This window comes from Sceloporus undulatus, chromosome 2 (genome assembly GCF_019175285.1).
Source record: "Sceloporus undulatus isolate JIND9_A2432 ecotype Alabama chromosome 2, SceUnd_v1.1, whole genome shotgun sequence".
NCBI classification, from domain to species: Eukaryota; Metazoa; Chordata; class Lepidosauria; order Squamata; family Phrynosomatidae; genus Sceloporus; species Sceloporus undulatus.
Window position 1 is genome coordinate 221,497,551 of NC_056523.1, and position 13,496 is coordinate 221,511,046.

General features: G+C 40.0%; 1 protein-coding gene across 1 annotated transcript in view; it reads left to right on the forward strand.

Annotated features, from left to right (window-relative positions):
* POLR2B (RNA polymerase II subunit B) overlaps positions 1-11,215 on the forward strand; it is a 30,670-nt gene extending 19,455 nt beyond the window's left edge. Inside the window, exons 19-25 of the mRNA XM_042450068.1 lie at positions 6,907-7,157; positions 7,250-7,339; positions 8,061-8,168; positions 8,711-8,824; positions 8,928-9,088; positions 9,641-9,836; positions 10,950-11,215. Coding sequence (XP_042306002.1) covers positions 6,907-7,157; positions 7,250-7,339; positions 8,061-8,168; positions 8,711-8,824; positions 8,928-9,088; positions 9,641-9,836; positions 10,950-11,039 — 1,010 coding nt within the window. The 3' untranslated portion in view covers positions 11,040-11,215. The remainder of the gene's footprint in view (positions 1-6,906; positions 7,158-7,249; positions 7,340-8,060; positions 8,169-8,710; positions 8,825-8,927; positions 9,089-9,640; positions 9,837-10,949) is intronic.
* The last annotated feature ends 2,281 nt before the right edge of the window (positions 11,216-13,496 follow it).

Genomic DNA, 13,496 nt, shown 5'->3' on the forward strand with positions numbered 1-13,496 from the left:
GAGTACCACGCAGAGGAAGATGCTAGGGTGGAAGTGGTCACTTGCCAAACACAGGAGGCAGACAGCTGGAGGAATGTCACAAAGAGAAGTAAGCCAAGAAGGGATTGTTCTGGGAGCTTGCAGCTAGAGAATCGATTCGAAGCTCTTTCCCTTATCAAGGAGGATGAAGAAGAGCAGCATGGACAGACTTCAGGGACAGAGCAGGGGAGCCTGAGAGTCCCACCCGAGGGAACAGTCACTGCTAAGCCTCGGAGGAGGCGTGTGGTCATAGTGGGGGACTCCTTGCTGAGGGGTACAGAAGCAGTGATTTGTAGGCCTGACAAGATGTTTCGAGAGGTGTGTTGTCTTCCAGGTGCAAAGATCTGTGATGTGACAGAGAGGCTGACAAGACTGGTCAAGCCTACTGACAAATACCCCTTCCTTTTGGTCCACGTGGGAACTAATGATACTGCAAGACACAGCCTTTAGAACATCAAAAGGGATTACGAGGCGCTTGGTAGGAAGCTGAAAGGAATGGATGTACAGGTTGTCATCTCGTCTCTTCTGCCAGTTGAAGGGCATGGTCCAGGAAGGGAGAGGAAAATAGCAGATGTGAACAACTGGCTTCGCAGATGGTGCCGCCGAGAAGGATTTGGATTCTTCGATCATGGGCTGCGGTTCCATGAGGAGGGACTTCTTGCAACAGACGGGTTGCATCTCACGCCAGTTGGAAGAAATGTTTTTGCCAACAGTCTCAAGAACTTGATCAGGAGAGCTTTAAACTGAGTTCCGAGAGGAAGGGAGACAATATTAAGGAAGGCGAAAGGGATGGCGAAAATACTGACATAGAGGAAACAAGGCAAACAGTGCAAGGACCCAACAGTGGGAGGCAAAAAAACTTGCACAGGCAGCAAGTAAAAGGGAACCATGGTCTGCGATGTCTCTACACTAATGCACAGAGCATGGGAAATAAGCAAAATGAACTTGAACTCCTAGTACAACAAAGCAAATATGATATAATAGGCATCACTGAAACCTGGTGGGATGAGTCTCATGATTGGAATGTGGAAATAGAGGGGTATAACCTTTTTAAGAGAAATAGGCCAAACAAAAAAGGAGGAGGAATAGCACTATATGTCAGAGATATTTACACCAGTGAAGAGATCCTGGACATCAATCATGGAAGCCAGGTGGAGGGCATCTGGGTAAAAATTAAAGGGGAGGGAAACAACAAGGATGTTACGGTGGGAGTCTACTACAGACCCCCAAGTCAGACTGAGGAATTGGATGATATCTTTCTAAAACAGATGACCACTCAGTCAGAAAAGAGAGATGTAGTAGTGATGGGCGACTTCAACTATCCTGATATTTGCTGGAAGTCAAACTCAGCAAAATCCTCAAGGTCTAGCAAATTCCTCACTTGCCTGGAAGACAATTTCATGGTCCAAAAGGTGGAAGAGGCAACAAGGGGGTCAGCTATTTTAGATCTGATCCTAACCAACAAGGATGACTTGGTTAATGGGGTGCAAGTGGTGGGATCATTAGGTGGAAGTGACCATGTTCTCCTGGAGTTTGTAATACAGTGGAAAGAAGAAGCCAGGCATAGTCAGACACGCATCCTAGACTTTAGGAGAGCGGATTTCAGTAAACTTAGAGAAGTATTGAGGGCGATTCCATGGTCAGAAATACTAAAAGATAAAGGAGTTCAGGACGGATGGGACTTTCTCAAAAGGGAGATACTGAAGGCACAATTTCAAACAGTTCCAGTGAGAAAGAAAAACAGGAGGTGTCTCAAGAAACCAGGATGGATGACTAAGGAACTTTCAACCGAGTTAAGTTTGAAACGGAACATGTATAAGAAATGGAAAAAGGGGGAAATCACAAAAAAGGAATTCAAAGAAATAGCAGGCATGTGTAGGGGTAAAGTCAGAAAAGCTAAAGCGCACAACGAACTCAGGCTTGCTAGAGAGGTTAAGAACAATTAAAAGGGCTTTTTTGGATATGTCCGCAGCAAGAGGAAGAAGAAGGAAACAGTAGGGCCACTGAGTGGAGAAGATGGCAAAATGCTAAAAGAAGACAGAGAAAAGGCAGAATTACTCAACACCTTCTTTGCCTCAGTCTTCTCAGAAAAGGCAAAGGGTGTTTTCCACTTTACGTTGTCAAAGGCCTTCTCGAAATCTATGAAGACAAGCGCCAATTCCTTCTCATTATGTTGTTCAAAATATTCGAGAGTGTCAATGATGTTTCTTGTATTGTCCTTAATATGCCTTGTTGGTAAAAAGCCCGCTTGTTCTTTTCCTATCCAGTCTGATAGGACTTTTTTGAATCTATCAGCCATTATTGTGGTGAAGATCTTGTAATCGGAATTAAGGAGGGATATAGGTCTATAATTTTTGATGTTCCTGGGATCCTTGTTTTCTTTTAAGATAAGTGTGATATTAGCATGTTGCCATGTTTCAGGAAGTTTGTGCCTGCCCAATGCGTTCATAGTCTACTTCAGGGGGAGGATTATTTGATCTTCAAAAGTTTGATAAAATTCTATTGGGAAGCCGTCCGGTCCTGGGGATTTCCCCTTTTTGCCTTTTCTAATCGCTTCAGTGACTTCTGCCGTGGTTATAGGAGCGTTGAGTATCTCTTTTTGTTTAGTGTTAAAGCTTTGTAAGTTAGTTTTTTTAAGGAATTTCTCTAGATCCTCGTCTTGATCAGGATTTTCTTTATAAAGAGATGAGTAAAAGTTTAGAAACTCTTTTTTGATTCCTTTTAGATCCGTTATTATTTTTGAATCTTTAGTTTCGATTTCCGATATTATATTTCTTTCTCTTTGTTTTTTCAATCTGTAAGCTAGCCATCGACCTGGTTTATTAGCGTGTTCAAAATGTGCCTGTTTCATATATCTTATTTTGTTCTGTATTTCTTCGTTCTCTAGTATCTCAATTTGTTTTTTAATTGTATTGATTTCTTTTCTAATGACTTTACTCTTGAGATTACTTTGCTGTTCCTTCTCTTTTTGGTGCAATGTATTACATAAATTAGTTAGCTTTTCTTTATTTTTCCTTTTATATATGGAGTTCTGTTGTATAAAGAAGCCTCTTATGAAAGCTTTAGAGGTGTCCCAAACCGTGGTTACTGATATATCTTCTTTTAAGTTTTCTTCAAAGAAATATTTCAAAGCTTGTCTTCCTCTTTCCACTATTTCTTCCTTCTGTAACAAGTTTAAGTTCAATTTCCAAGAGAAGTCCGCTTTCCCTATTCTTAATACTGCCAATATAGGACTATGATCGGATATGGTCCTTGGTTTAATGTCCATTTTGTGAACATCTTTACATATAGCTTTTGTAGCGAACATCATGTCTATTCTAGAAAAAGACCTATGGCGGTCAGAATAAAAAGAAAAGTCTAGAGTTGTGGTATTTATATCTCCAGATATCCAGAAGTGCTTGTTCTTCAATGAGTTTATCAAAGGATTTTGGTAACTTGCCTTGAGTCTTTTTTATCTTTTTATCAGATTTCCTATCCAGCTCTGGATTCACAACTCCATTCCAGTCTCCCAATATCATGATTTTTCCATAGTTAGTTTTACAGAGTTCTTCATTTAACATATTGAAAAACTGTTCTTTATGATCCAGAGGTGCGTATATTCCAACCAGCAAACAAGGTCCACTAGGAAATATTACCTCAACCCCTAAATACCTCCCATCATCATCTTTGAATATCATTTTTGCCTTGTATTTATTATTGACATACATCACTATACCGTTTTTTCTTTTAACATTAACTGAAATGAATTAATTACCTAATTTACTATTTTTCAAGAGTCGCACATCTTTTCCCTTAATATGTGTTTCTTGGAGACAAGCCACATCTATTTTTTGTTTTAGTAAAAAATGGTTCACTCTTCCCCGTTTTTTGTGGGGAGTTCAGGCCCCTTACGTTCCAAGTTAATATTTTCAGACTATGCATTATTGATAGTTCCGTTCTTAATTGCTTTCTTACCTTAGGTTTAAATTCCTTCTGGATCTTTTTCATTGACTTCTTCCTTATTTTCTTCTTCCTTGCAAGGCTCTGAGTCTGGTGTTTCTCCCGTTTTCGCCTTCTGTTTTTCCCTTTCCTCGTTGTCTATTCTTTTCTCCAATTCCTTCTTATATTTTCTCAAAAAGTCTTTCATTTTCAGTGTAGAATTGATCCTAAACGTCTCTAATTTATATCTGAATATCACCCCCTCTAGCCTGTCCCATCTGTAGGGAATGTCGTTATTTCTCCGTAGCTCCGCCAATGGTTTATACTCATTCCGTTTTCTCAAGATTCTCAAGGACAGAATAGGGGAATTTCAGCACAGAATAAGTAAAGAGATAGTAGAGGAACATCTTATTAATCTAAATGAATTTAAGTCTCCGGGACCAGATGAACTCCATCCAAGGGTATTAAAAGAACTGGCAAATGTAATATCGGAGCCATTGCCAATAATCTTTGAAAACTCCTGGAAAACAGGAGAGATCCCAGCAAACTGGAGGAGGGCAAACGTTGTCCCCATCTTCAAAAAGGGGAAAAAAGAGGATCCCAACAATTATCGTCCAGTTAGTCTGACATCAGTACTAGGAAAGATTCTGGAGCAGATCATTAAACAGAGAGTCTGTGAACATCTAGAAGGCAATGCCATCATCACAAAAAGTCAACATGGGTTTCAGAGAAACAAGTCATGCCAGACAAACCTAATCTCTTTCTTTGATAAAATTACCAGCTTGGTAGATGAAGGGAATGCTGTGGATATAGTATATCTTGATTTCACTAAGGCCTTTGACAAGGTTTCCCATGACATTCTTGCAAACAAGCTTGTAAAATGTGGGCTAGACAAAGGAACTGTTAAATGGATCTGTAATTGGTTGACCGGCCGAACCCAAAGGGTGCTCAACAATGGCACCTTTTCATCCTGGAGAGAAGTGACCAGTGGGGTCCCACAGGGCTCTGTCCTGGGCCCAGTGCTATTCAACATCTTTATCAATGACCTGGATGACAGAATTGGGAGCATATTTATCAAATTTGCAGATGACACCAAATTAGGGGGAATAGCTAATACCCCAGAGGACAGGATCAAGATTCAAAATGACCTGAATAGACTAGAAAGCTGGGCCAAAGCTAACAAAATGAAATTCAACACGGAGAAATGTAAGGTATTGCACTTAGGGCGGAAAAATAAAATGCACAGATATAGGATGGGTGACACCTGGCTGAATGAAACTACGTGTGAAAGGGATCTAGGAGTCCAAGTAGACCACAAGTTGAACATGAGTGAACAGTGTGATGCGGCAGCTAAAAAGGCCAATGCTATTTTAGGCTGCATCAATAGAAGTATAGTGTCTAGATCAAGAGAAGTAATAGTGCCACTGTATTCTGCTTTGGTCAGGCCCCACCTAGAATATTGTGTCCAGTTCTGGGCGCCACAATTCAGAAAGGACATCGAGAAACTGGAGTGTGTCCAAAGGAGGGCGACAAAAATGGTGAAGGGTCTGGAAACCATGCCCTATGAGGAACGACTTAGGGAGCTGGGGATGTTTAGCCTGGAGAAAAGAAGGTTAAGAGGTGATATGATAGCCCTGTTTAAATATTTGAAAGGATGTCATATTGAAGAGGGAGCAAGCTTGTTTTCTGCTGCTCCAGAGAACAGGACCCAGAACAATGAATGCAAGCTCCAGGAAAAGAGATTCCACTTGAACATTAGGAGGAACTTCCTGACAGTAAGGGCTGTTGGACAGTGGAATGCACTCCCTCAGAGGGTGATAGAGTCTCCTTCCTTGGAGGTCTTTAAACAGAGGCTGGATGGCCATCTGTCAGGGATGCTTTGATTTGGATTTCCTGCATGGCAGGGGGTTGGACTGGATGGCCCTAGTGGTCTCTTCCAACTCTATGATTCTATGATTCTATAACAGTAGTTGTTAAAAATTGGGCCAAAAGGTGAGTGCCCTATATTTGAATTTCATAGTTAGTCTTATAAAATTTAGGGAACAATACAACATCTTAATCTGTTACATTGATAGAGAGCCTTATTACACCATGTACAATTCAGGGACTGTTTAGTTAATGGGGTTTCATGTTAAGTGAAACCAGGAAATAACTAGTTAACGGTTTGAGAAAAAACTAGGCTGCAAGCCAACTTGAAACATGATTCCTGCTTCCTGACTTGCTCGTGTGAAGGAAAAAACAAAGCTCTTATGTGTGGGGGGCCATGAAGTTCATTCATACAGTATCTTGGTAAATTAGGAAGCGATGTGACCATCTAAACATAGCTGTTGTCTGGTAGGGAAGACTTGCCGGCTGCTGGTAATCTCACATTAGATTAAGTTATAAATCTGTTCATGGGGATCTCTGGTGCAATGATTTGTGCATTTAAAGCTCATGGCAGTTTAGTGTTGCTTAAAACATGAGAAATGTTCAAATGGTCCATAGTACATCACTAACAGTCATGGAGCTAAATGCTGAAGAACCAAAGCTTTCTTTTTGGGTTGAATTTCATGTTCGGTAGCACCACTAAAGGCAGTGGAAGTGATACCTTTCAAACTTATTTTCAAAGGTTTTCGCACTTTCATGGGTTGTGGCAATAAAAGATAAACGCAGAGGCAGAGTTCCAGTTCAAAACTTTCCGCACAGGAACGTCAAGAAAATCAATTCATCCAGGTTTAAGTACCACCTCTGCTGAAGAAAGTAGAATCTAAATTTGGTTTTTAAAATTTGTAATGTTGGCCACCAGCCATGTATAGTAGTTTACAAAATTTGAGAACAAAATCCACCTCTCTTCTCATTTAACCCCAGACAAGAAGCAAAAATGTGGGGTTCCTGAGTCCTTGATGGGCTAACAGTTTGTACAGTTTGGTTGGCTGAATGTTGTGCAGGCCTGATCTGGACACTCCTTCTGTTTCCATTTATCTCCTCCAGGGATGAGGCATGCCATCTATGACAAACTGGATGATGATGGTTTGATTGCACCTGGTGTGCGTGTGTCAGGAGATGATGTTATCATTGGCAAGACAGTAACTTTGCCAGAGAATGAAGATGAACTAGAGAGTACGAATCGCCGTTACACCAAAAGAGATTGCAGCACTTTCCTACGCACTAGTGAAACTGGCATTGTTGATCAAGTCATGGTTACCTTAAACCAGGAAGGATACAAGTTTTGCAAAATCAGAGTAAGCACTAGAGCTGTATGTGGTCTCTTAGTAAAGATAAAGCCATCATTCTTGAATAGCTTTAACAACCGATTGTCTTCTTGTATCTGCAGGTGCGTTCTGTAAGAATCCCACAGATTGGAGATAAGTTTGCCAGCAGACATGGTCAGAAAGGTACCTGTGGTATCCAGTACAGACAAGAGGTAAAAAAAAAAACCAACCCAGTTTTCTTTGTATGATGTGAAGGAGAATCATGTTCAGAAAATTATTCCAATTTATTAGCCTTTGTTTTATTTAGAATACTGAGTTTCTCCATTTGTACTCAGGGTGGTGAGTTGTGGTAATCTACCCTTAGAATTGGTTGATCTTTACAAGCCACTCAGAACTGGCCAGTCGATGTGGCTTTGTGGACCTCTCTGGCTGTGGGGTCCAATTGTGACCCTAATGAGAAAGGCCTAACCCTTAGTACCAATTGGCTTGGATCAGAACCTTAGAGGCCAGGAAGGGTCACAGAGAAGGACAGTCTTCTGTAGGTGGGTTAGACTTAAGCCATTTAGAGCTCTGAACTGTATAGTCAACTTGGACCTGGAAATATACTTGTAGTCAGTGCCATAAAAAAAATATGCTTCTTGTAGTCTGTCCTCATTAAAAGTTGGGTTGTAGAATTCTGAGCATGTTCACAACCCCATGAACAATATTTACAAGTACAGGAAAAACAGAACACTCAAACAGAATCTCTGGTAATCAGTAGAGGAAATTCAGAAAGGATCAAACGCCTGGTGGAACAAAAATATTTTTTCAGCTTGTCTAGACAACCCCGTGTGTGCTGTGCTGAAAAGCAGTCAAGATGATAAGCTTCAAGATCAGTTTTTTTGTTCTTTTGAAGATAGGAAGTAAACCACCATCTTCCTTTGTTGCCTTTAGGATATGCCTTTCACATGTGAAGGAATCACTCCTGATATAATCATCAATCCCCATGCTATCCCTTCACGTATGACCATTGGTCACTTGATTGAATGTCTGCAAGGGAAGGTAAGAACCTGTGGCTACTTGGAGTTGAGGTGGTCTCCATCTTACCCTGATTGTGAGGCTTCCGGGATCGCTTGGTAAAATAGTGTTAGAGGCAAAATGCTGGACAAATGGGCGCCTGGTCCGAAATCCAGCATAAGCTGCCTTTATGCCTTTGAGATGCAGGCAGCTTGTCTTTTATTTCTTGTTGTAATTCAACCATTTTTATTTTATAGTACAAAGTTAAGGTCACAGTCGTGAGAGCTCATTTCTTTGGCAAAGAACTGAATCCATTCTGTGTGAATCTTATCTAGCAGATTCCTGTAGTTCCTTTTAAAGTGTGTGTGTGTGTATTAATCTGGCCTTTTCTCAGAACATTTTAAGTAGAGTGTCTCCTCATATTGATCTTTATAACCCTTTGATTAGTTGATGTGAACACATATTTCAGTGAACTTCATGCTCAGGAAAAGATTGAACAGCAGTTTACTTATGTTTTGGTCCAACACTCTACTCTGTCCACTATACTGTGCTGTCTTTTAAAACTTTGCTGATTAATCTCTTTTTAGGTATCTGCAAATAAGGGAGAAATTGGTGATGCCACACCTTTCAATGATGCAGTGAATGTGCAGAAGATTTCAAATTTGCTGTCTGATTATGGTTACCATCTGAGAGGAAATGAGGTATGTTGCTGTCTGAGTAGCAATTAGATGCTTGATAATGCTCTTACTTTGTACTGATATTTCTCTACTGTATGGTGTTTACTGAGTATTTTCTTTTCTATAGGTTTTGTACAATGGCTTCACAGGTCGCAAAATTACATCACAGATCTTTATTGGCCCTACTTACTACCAACGCTTAAAACACATGGTAGATGATAAAATTCATTCCCGTGCGAGAGGACCAATTCAGATACTAAACAGGCAACCTATGGAAGGTCGATCACGGTACGAAATAGATTCATGCTTATTTGTGTTTTGCCTGTCACAGGTGTTGCAAAGGAAATCTGTACGGTACTGAAACCCCATTCTTCTTGAAGTCTTTTTGTATCTGAGATTTCCCCACAGGCTTTGAAAATATTTTTAAAATATATAAATTGTAAAAAACCCAAACCTTGTTTATGCCATTTTACATAAGGGACACCATTTCACTATGCCATTGTATTTAATGGGACGTCAACATCCATGGATTTTGTTATCCATGGAGGTCCTGAAACCAGACCCTAGCGGACCTCATGGGCCCACCATACAGAAAGAACTTGACTGTAAAACTATTAGTGTCTCTTCTCATTTTCTTCCATGCTGTAATTTACATTGAGTATGTATGGGACTTCTATGGGGCTTTTCAGGTGTTTTATAAAAACAAAAAGACTGTAGGAGTATGTGTTCCACATTGCCTGAATTTTGCTCTGGTAGTTTTTTACTTTATTGGGGAGTGGGGAGTCAACAAATTGGTAGCCTTCCAAAAATATGGAATCAAATATGTTTTCTTTTTCTTAGTGATGGTGGTCTCCGTTTTGGAGAAATGGAACGAGATTGTCAGATTGCTCACGGAGCAGCACAGTTCTTAAGGGAAAGGTTGTTTGAAGCATCAGACCCTTACCAGGTTCACGTGTGCAACCTGTGTGGATTAATGGCAATCGCAAACACCAGGACACATACATATGAGTGCAGGGGCTGCCGGAACAAGACACAGGTATGTAAAAAGTTGACACAGATGCTGCTTATAGTTCTCGTCTTTGCATCTTCTATGCAATTCACACACTGATCCATAGGTTTCCTTAAATTGTAAGCTTTTTGAGTTTTAAGAGCTAACATAGCTAAGAAAATGACTTGAATCCAGAATGACGAGGGGTTCAGTCTTACCTCCGCCATAAACTCTCTGTTGCCTTTGAGGAAGCTAGCATTTCTTTTCTGAGCTCCATCTACAATACTGGAGAGAGAGATACTTTACAGACTTTAGGGCTATTGTGCTGGAATAAAATAAATGAAGTTTGAATGCTCTCACATGTAAACTATTCATTGTGGGGTTTGTTCAAATAGAGTGTTGCTCGTCCAAGGTCACCTGGTCCTTGACTAACTGGGGAATTCAAACCCTGGTCTTCTAGTCCAGCACCCAGATCACTGCAGCACATTGGCTTTCAAAAATTATTTGTGCCTTGTTATAAAAGATAATAGATACATCTATTTAAGGGAAAATGGTATGGATCTCTCTCATTCAAATCATATTCAGGTCAGGAAGCAGATACAGTACATTGATTTAGTATGTGTGTAAGAGACTGATCACAGTTATCCATGTCCTGACAACCTCCAGTTTAAACTGCAGTATGTTATACTTGAAGACATCTTAAGATGTGATAATCTCCTTGAAAGTCCTAAATGGCCTCAGTTATGAAAGGCCTCTTTATACCACATAAGCCTTTCAAACTGTAACATTCTTCATTAGTGGCCCTCTTCTGACTGTTCATTCTGGAAACTAGGTGACTAGGCAGAAAGCTTTTGAATTTGTAGCCTCCTGTATATAGACATGCCTTACCAATTTTGCTAATGTTACTGCCCTGCTGATATTAAACAAATATCTTTTTCATTTCATTTCAGCATGTCATTGAAGCTGGTTTTAATTTGATAGCTTTATTGGTTCTGCCAGAATTGGTCACTGCATTGCTTCTGGTGCTTTCTATGGATATTAGTTGTGACTTAGTGTTTATTAATTGTGTGAGCTGCCTTAAGTCTGTAAACATTATTGCCATTTAAATATTTTTAATAAAGTAAGAATTTTTGCTAATATTTGTCAACCTTCTCTTTTCAGATTTCTCTGGTGAGAATGCCATATGCTTGTAAACTCCTCTTCCAAGAGCTGATGTCAATGAGCATTGCACCTAGAATGATGAGTGTGTAGCTGTCAGGAAGCTCCCATTTTTCACCCACAATATAGTTTTTACCTCGAGTTTTTAACTTGTGTGCTCCTCCTTAAATATTTTCCAAATCCGAATATCTATCATGGCTGAGGTTTTCCAGTTGTTCAGTGTGTGACTTCTTTTTTGTAAATAGAAATAAAAGCTTTTCAGTCATGTATACACTTGACAAATATTTTATTCATACTCAGTGAAAACATGTTAAAGGAATTAGTGACTCAGAGGCATGAGTAATAGTAAAGAATAGTAGTTTTCCAGAAAATTAACATAACCTTGGCATAGACTAGAACTACCTCTCTGTATGTAATATATAATCTTCAACTTTCACAGCTCAGCACTCTCACCTGGAAAACAGAAATACAGCAATACTATAAAGAAGATTATGTTTTCCTTGAAATGCACACAAAAAAATTGAAAAAGCTCTATAAAAGGTTCAGCATAAGTGCTTGAAGCAAATGTTTTAACATTGGGGATATCAGTAAATCATCCTACATACATTTATGAGGACAGGATGTCCTCTCTAAGATTCTTTAGGATTACTGGGAATAAAAGCAAGCCACTGCTCTTACATGTATCTCTATATTAGTGTTGTGCCACCTCCTCTGAAGCCTATGATCTCCTGATATGCTGCAACTAAGACAAGGAGACACTATTCCTCTGTTTCTTCCCACCCCACCATTGAGACCTCTCTTAAATCAGCTGACAGTGACTCAAGGGTGGAAGTGCATTCCACATTCTTCAGGAATCTTTCATGCACCTACTAAAGAGATTCTATTTACAGTCTGCCATTAAGAACAGCTGTTTAAATCCTGATAACCCTTTCTTCTTGTTCATCAACTTTCTGCGTTCTGGTTCATGATATACTGGCATCTCTGTAAGTCAGCAGCTCTTATCTTATCTTACATGTTTTCATTGCTTAACACAGCAAAATACTAACACCTACTACCTACCTTTTTTAGTAGGTATTTCATTTATAGAATCAACAATGGTAATTCGTGCTGAGGCTGTGGCTTCTCCTTTAGAATTCAATGCATGGCACTCATACTCCCCAGCATCATCTTTGCTCAGAGGCGATATCTATCAAAACAGAACCCATAGTTAACATTTTTCATTCTTACAGATACTTGGAACAGTGCCCTTGTGTAATGTTATAGATAGCTTAGGTCTGAATCTACTGTAATCTATCGCCTATATGACCAATTGGGAACATCCTCAATCATTTTTTGTAATAAAGAAAGCATTCTGACACCAATGCTTGGTTCTTTTTCCAGTCAAACTTGTTTGCTTTCGAGTTGTTTCTGATTTATGGCAACCCCAAGGCAAACTTGTCATGAAGTTTTCTTGGCAAGATTTGTTTAGAGAAGGTTTGCCATTGCCTTCCCCTGAGGCTGAGAGAATGTGACTTGCCTAGGATCACTCAGTGGGTTTCATGGTGAGCTGGGGATTGAACCCTGGTCTCCAGAGCCCTAGGCCAACACTCAACACCACTACACCATGCTGACTCTCTTAACCAGTCATACATCTCTTGAATATTTAGAAGGACATGGGAAGGAACAGATTGCACAGAACCATGTCTTTACATTATGGGACAGTATGTTGTATTTGCTACATTTTTTGCTTAGAAAATGTATTTAGGAAATCTTTGGAAACTGCTGGAGGCTATTTTTCCAGATAGACAATACAGTCACTATTTTTTTTAATGGAGTGGACCCTTCTACACTGGAGGTTTTTACATAAAGCTTAAGTGACCACCTCAAAGGTACATTAGTGGAGCATTGTGGCACTGGTCAGTTGTGTAGCTGGCCTATGAGGTCCTTTTGAACTCTTAAGATGTTGCAGTTGCACCCACAGGAGCGTGTGTTAAAACTACAAACAGTTCCATTCTTCAAATACAACTAAACGGTCATATGAAACATAAAATCAAATACATTATACGTTGTGCTCCCCCACCCCCGCATCTGTTTTAGGCCTGCTAGTCTATGGTCCAAAACACACTGCAGAAATGATCCAGTTTGAGAGCAGTTTAACTGTCCTGGCTCAGTGCTAGGGAAACCTGGGATTTGTAGTTTTGTGAGACATTCAGCCTTTTCTGTCAGAGGATTCCCTAGCACTGGGCTAGTGCAGTTAAATCGGTTTCAAACTGGATTAATTCTGCAGTGTGTTTTGGACCTATATGTAGAGGTGACATCTGCTTAGCCTTTGCACACAAAATGAAACAGGCACAGACTTGATGCATACCACCCTGTTCTTCCATGGAGTCAGAATTAACTGAACAGTTCAGGCATGTGTATACTTTATTATACATGAGTATGCAATAAACAAAGATTACACCAGCAAGCATAGCCTTGAAATCATAATCTCATTCATTCACTGCATCACCTCCCAGCTGGTCCTGGAGTTGGAAAACACACTGCCACTGCTGTTGCTGTTTTGTGCCTCCA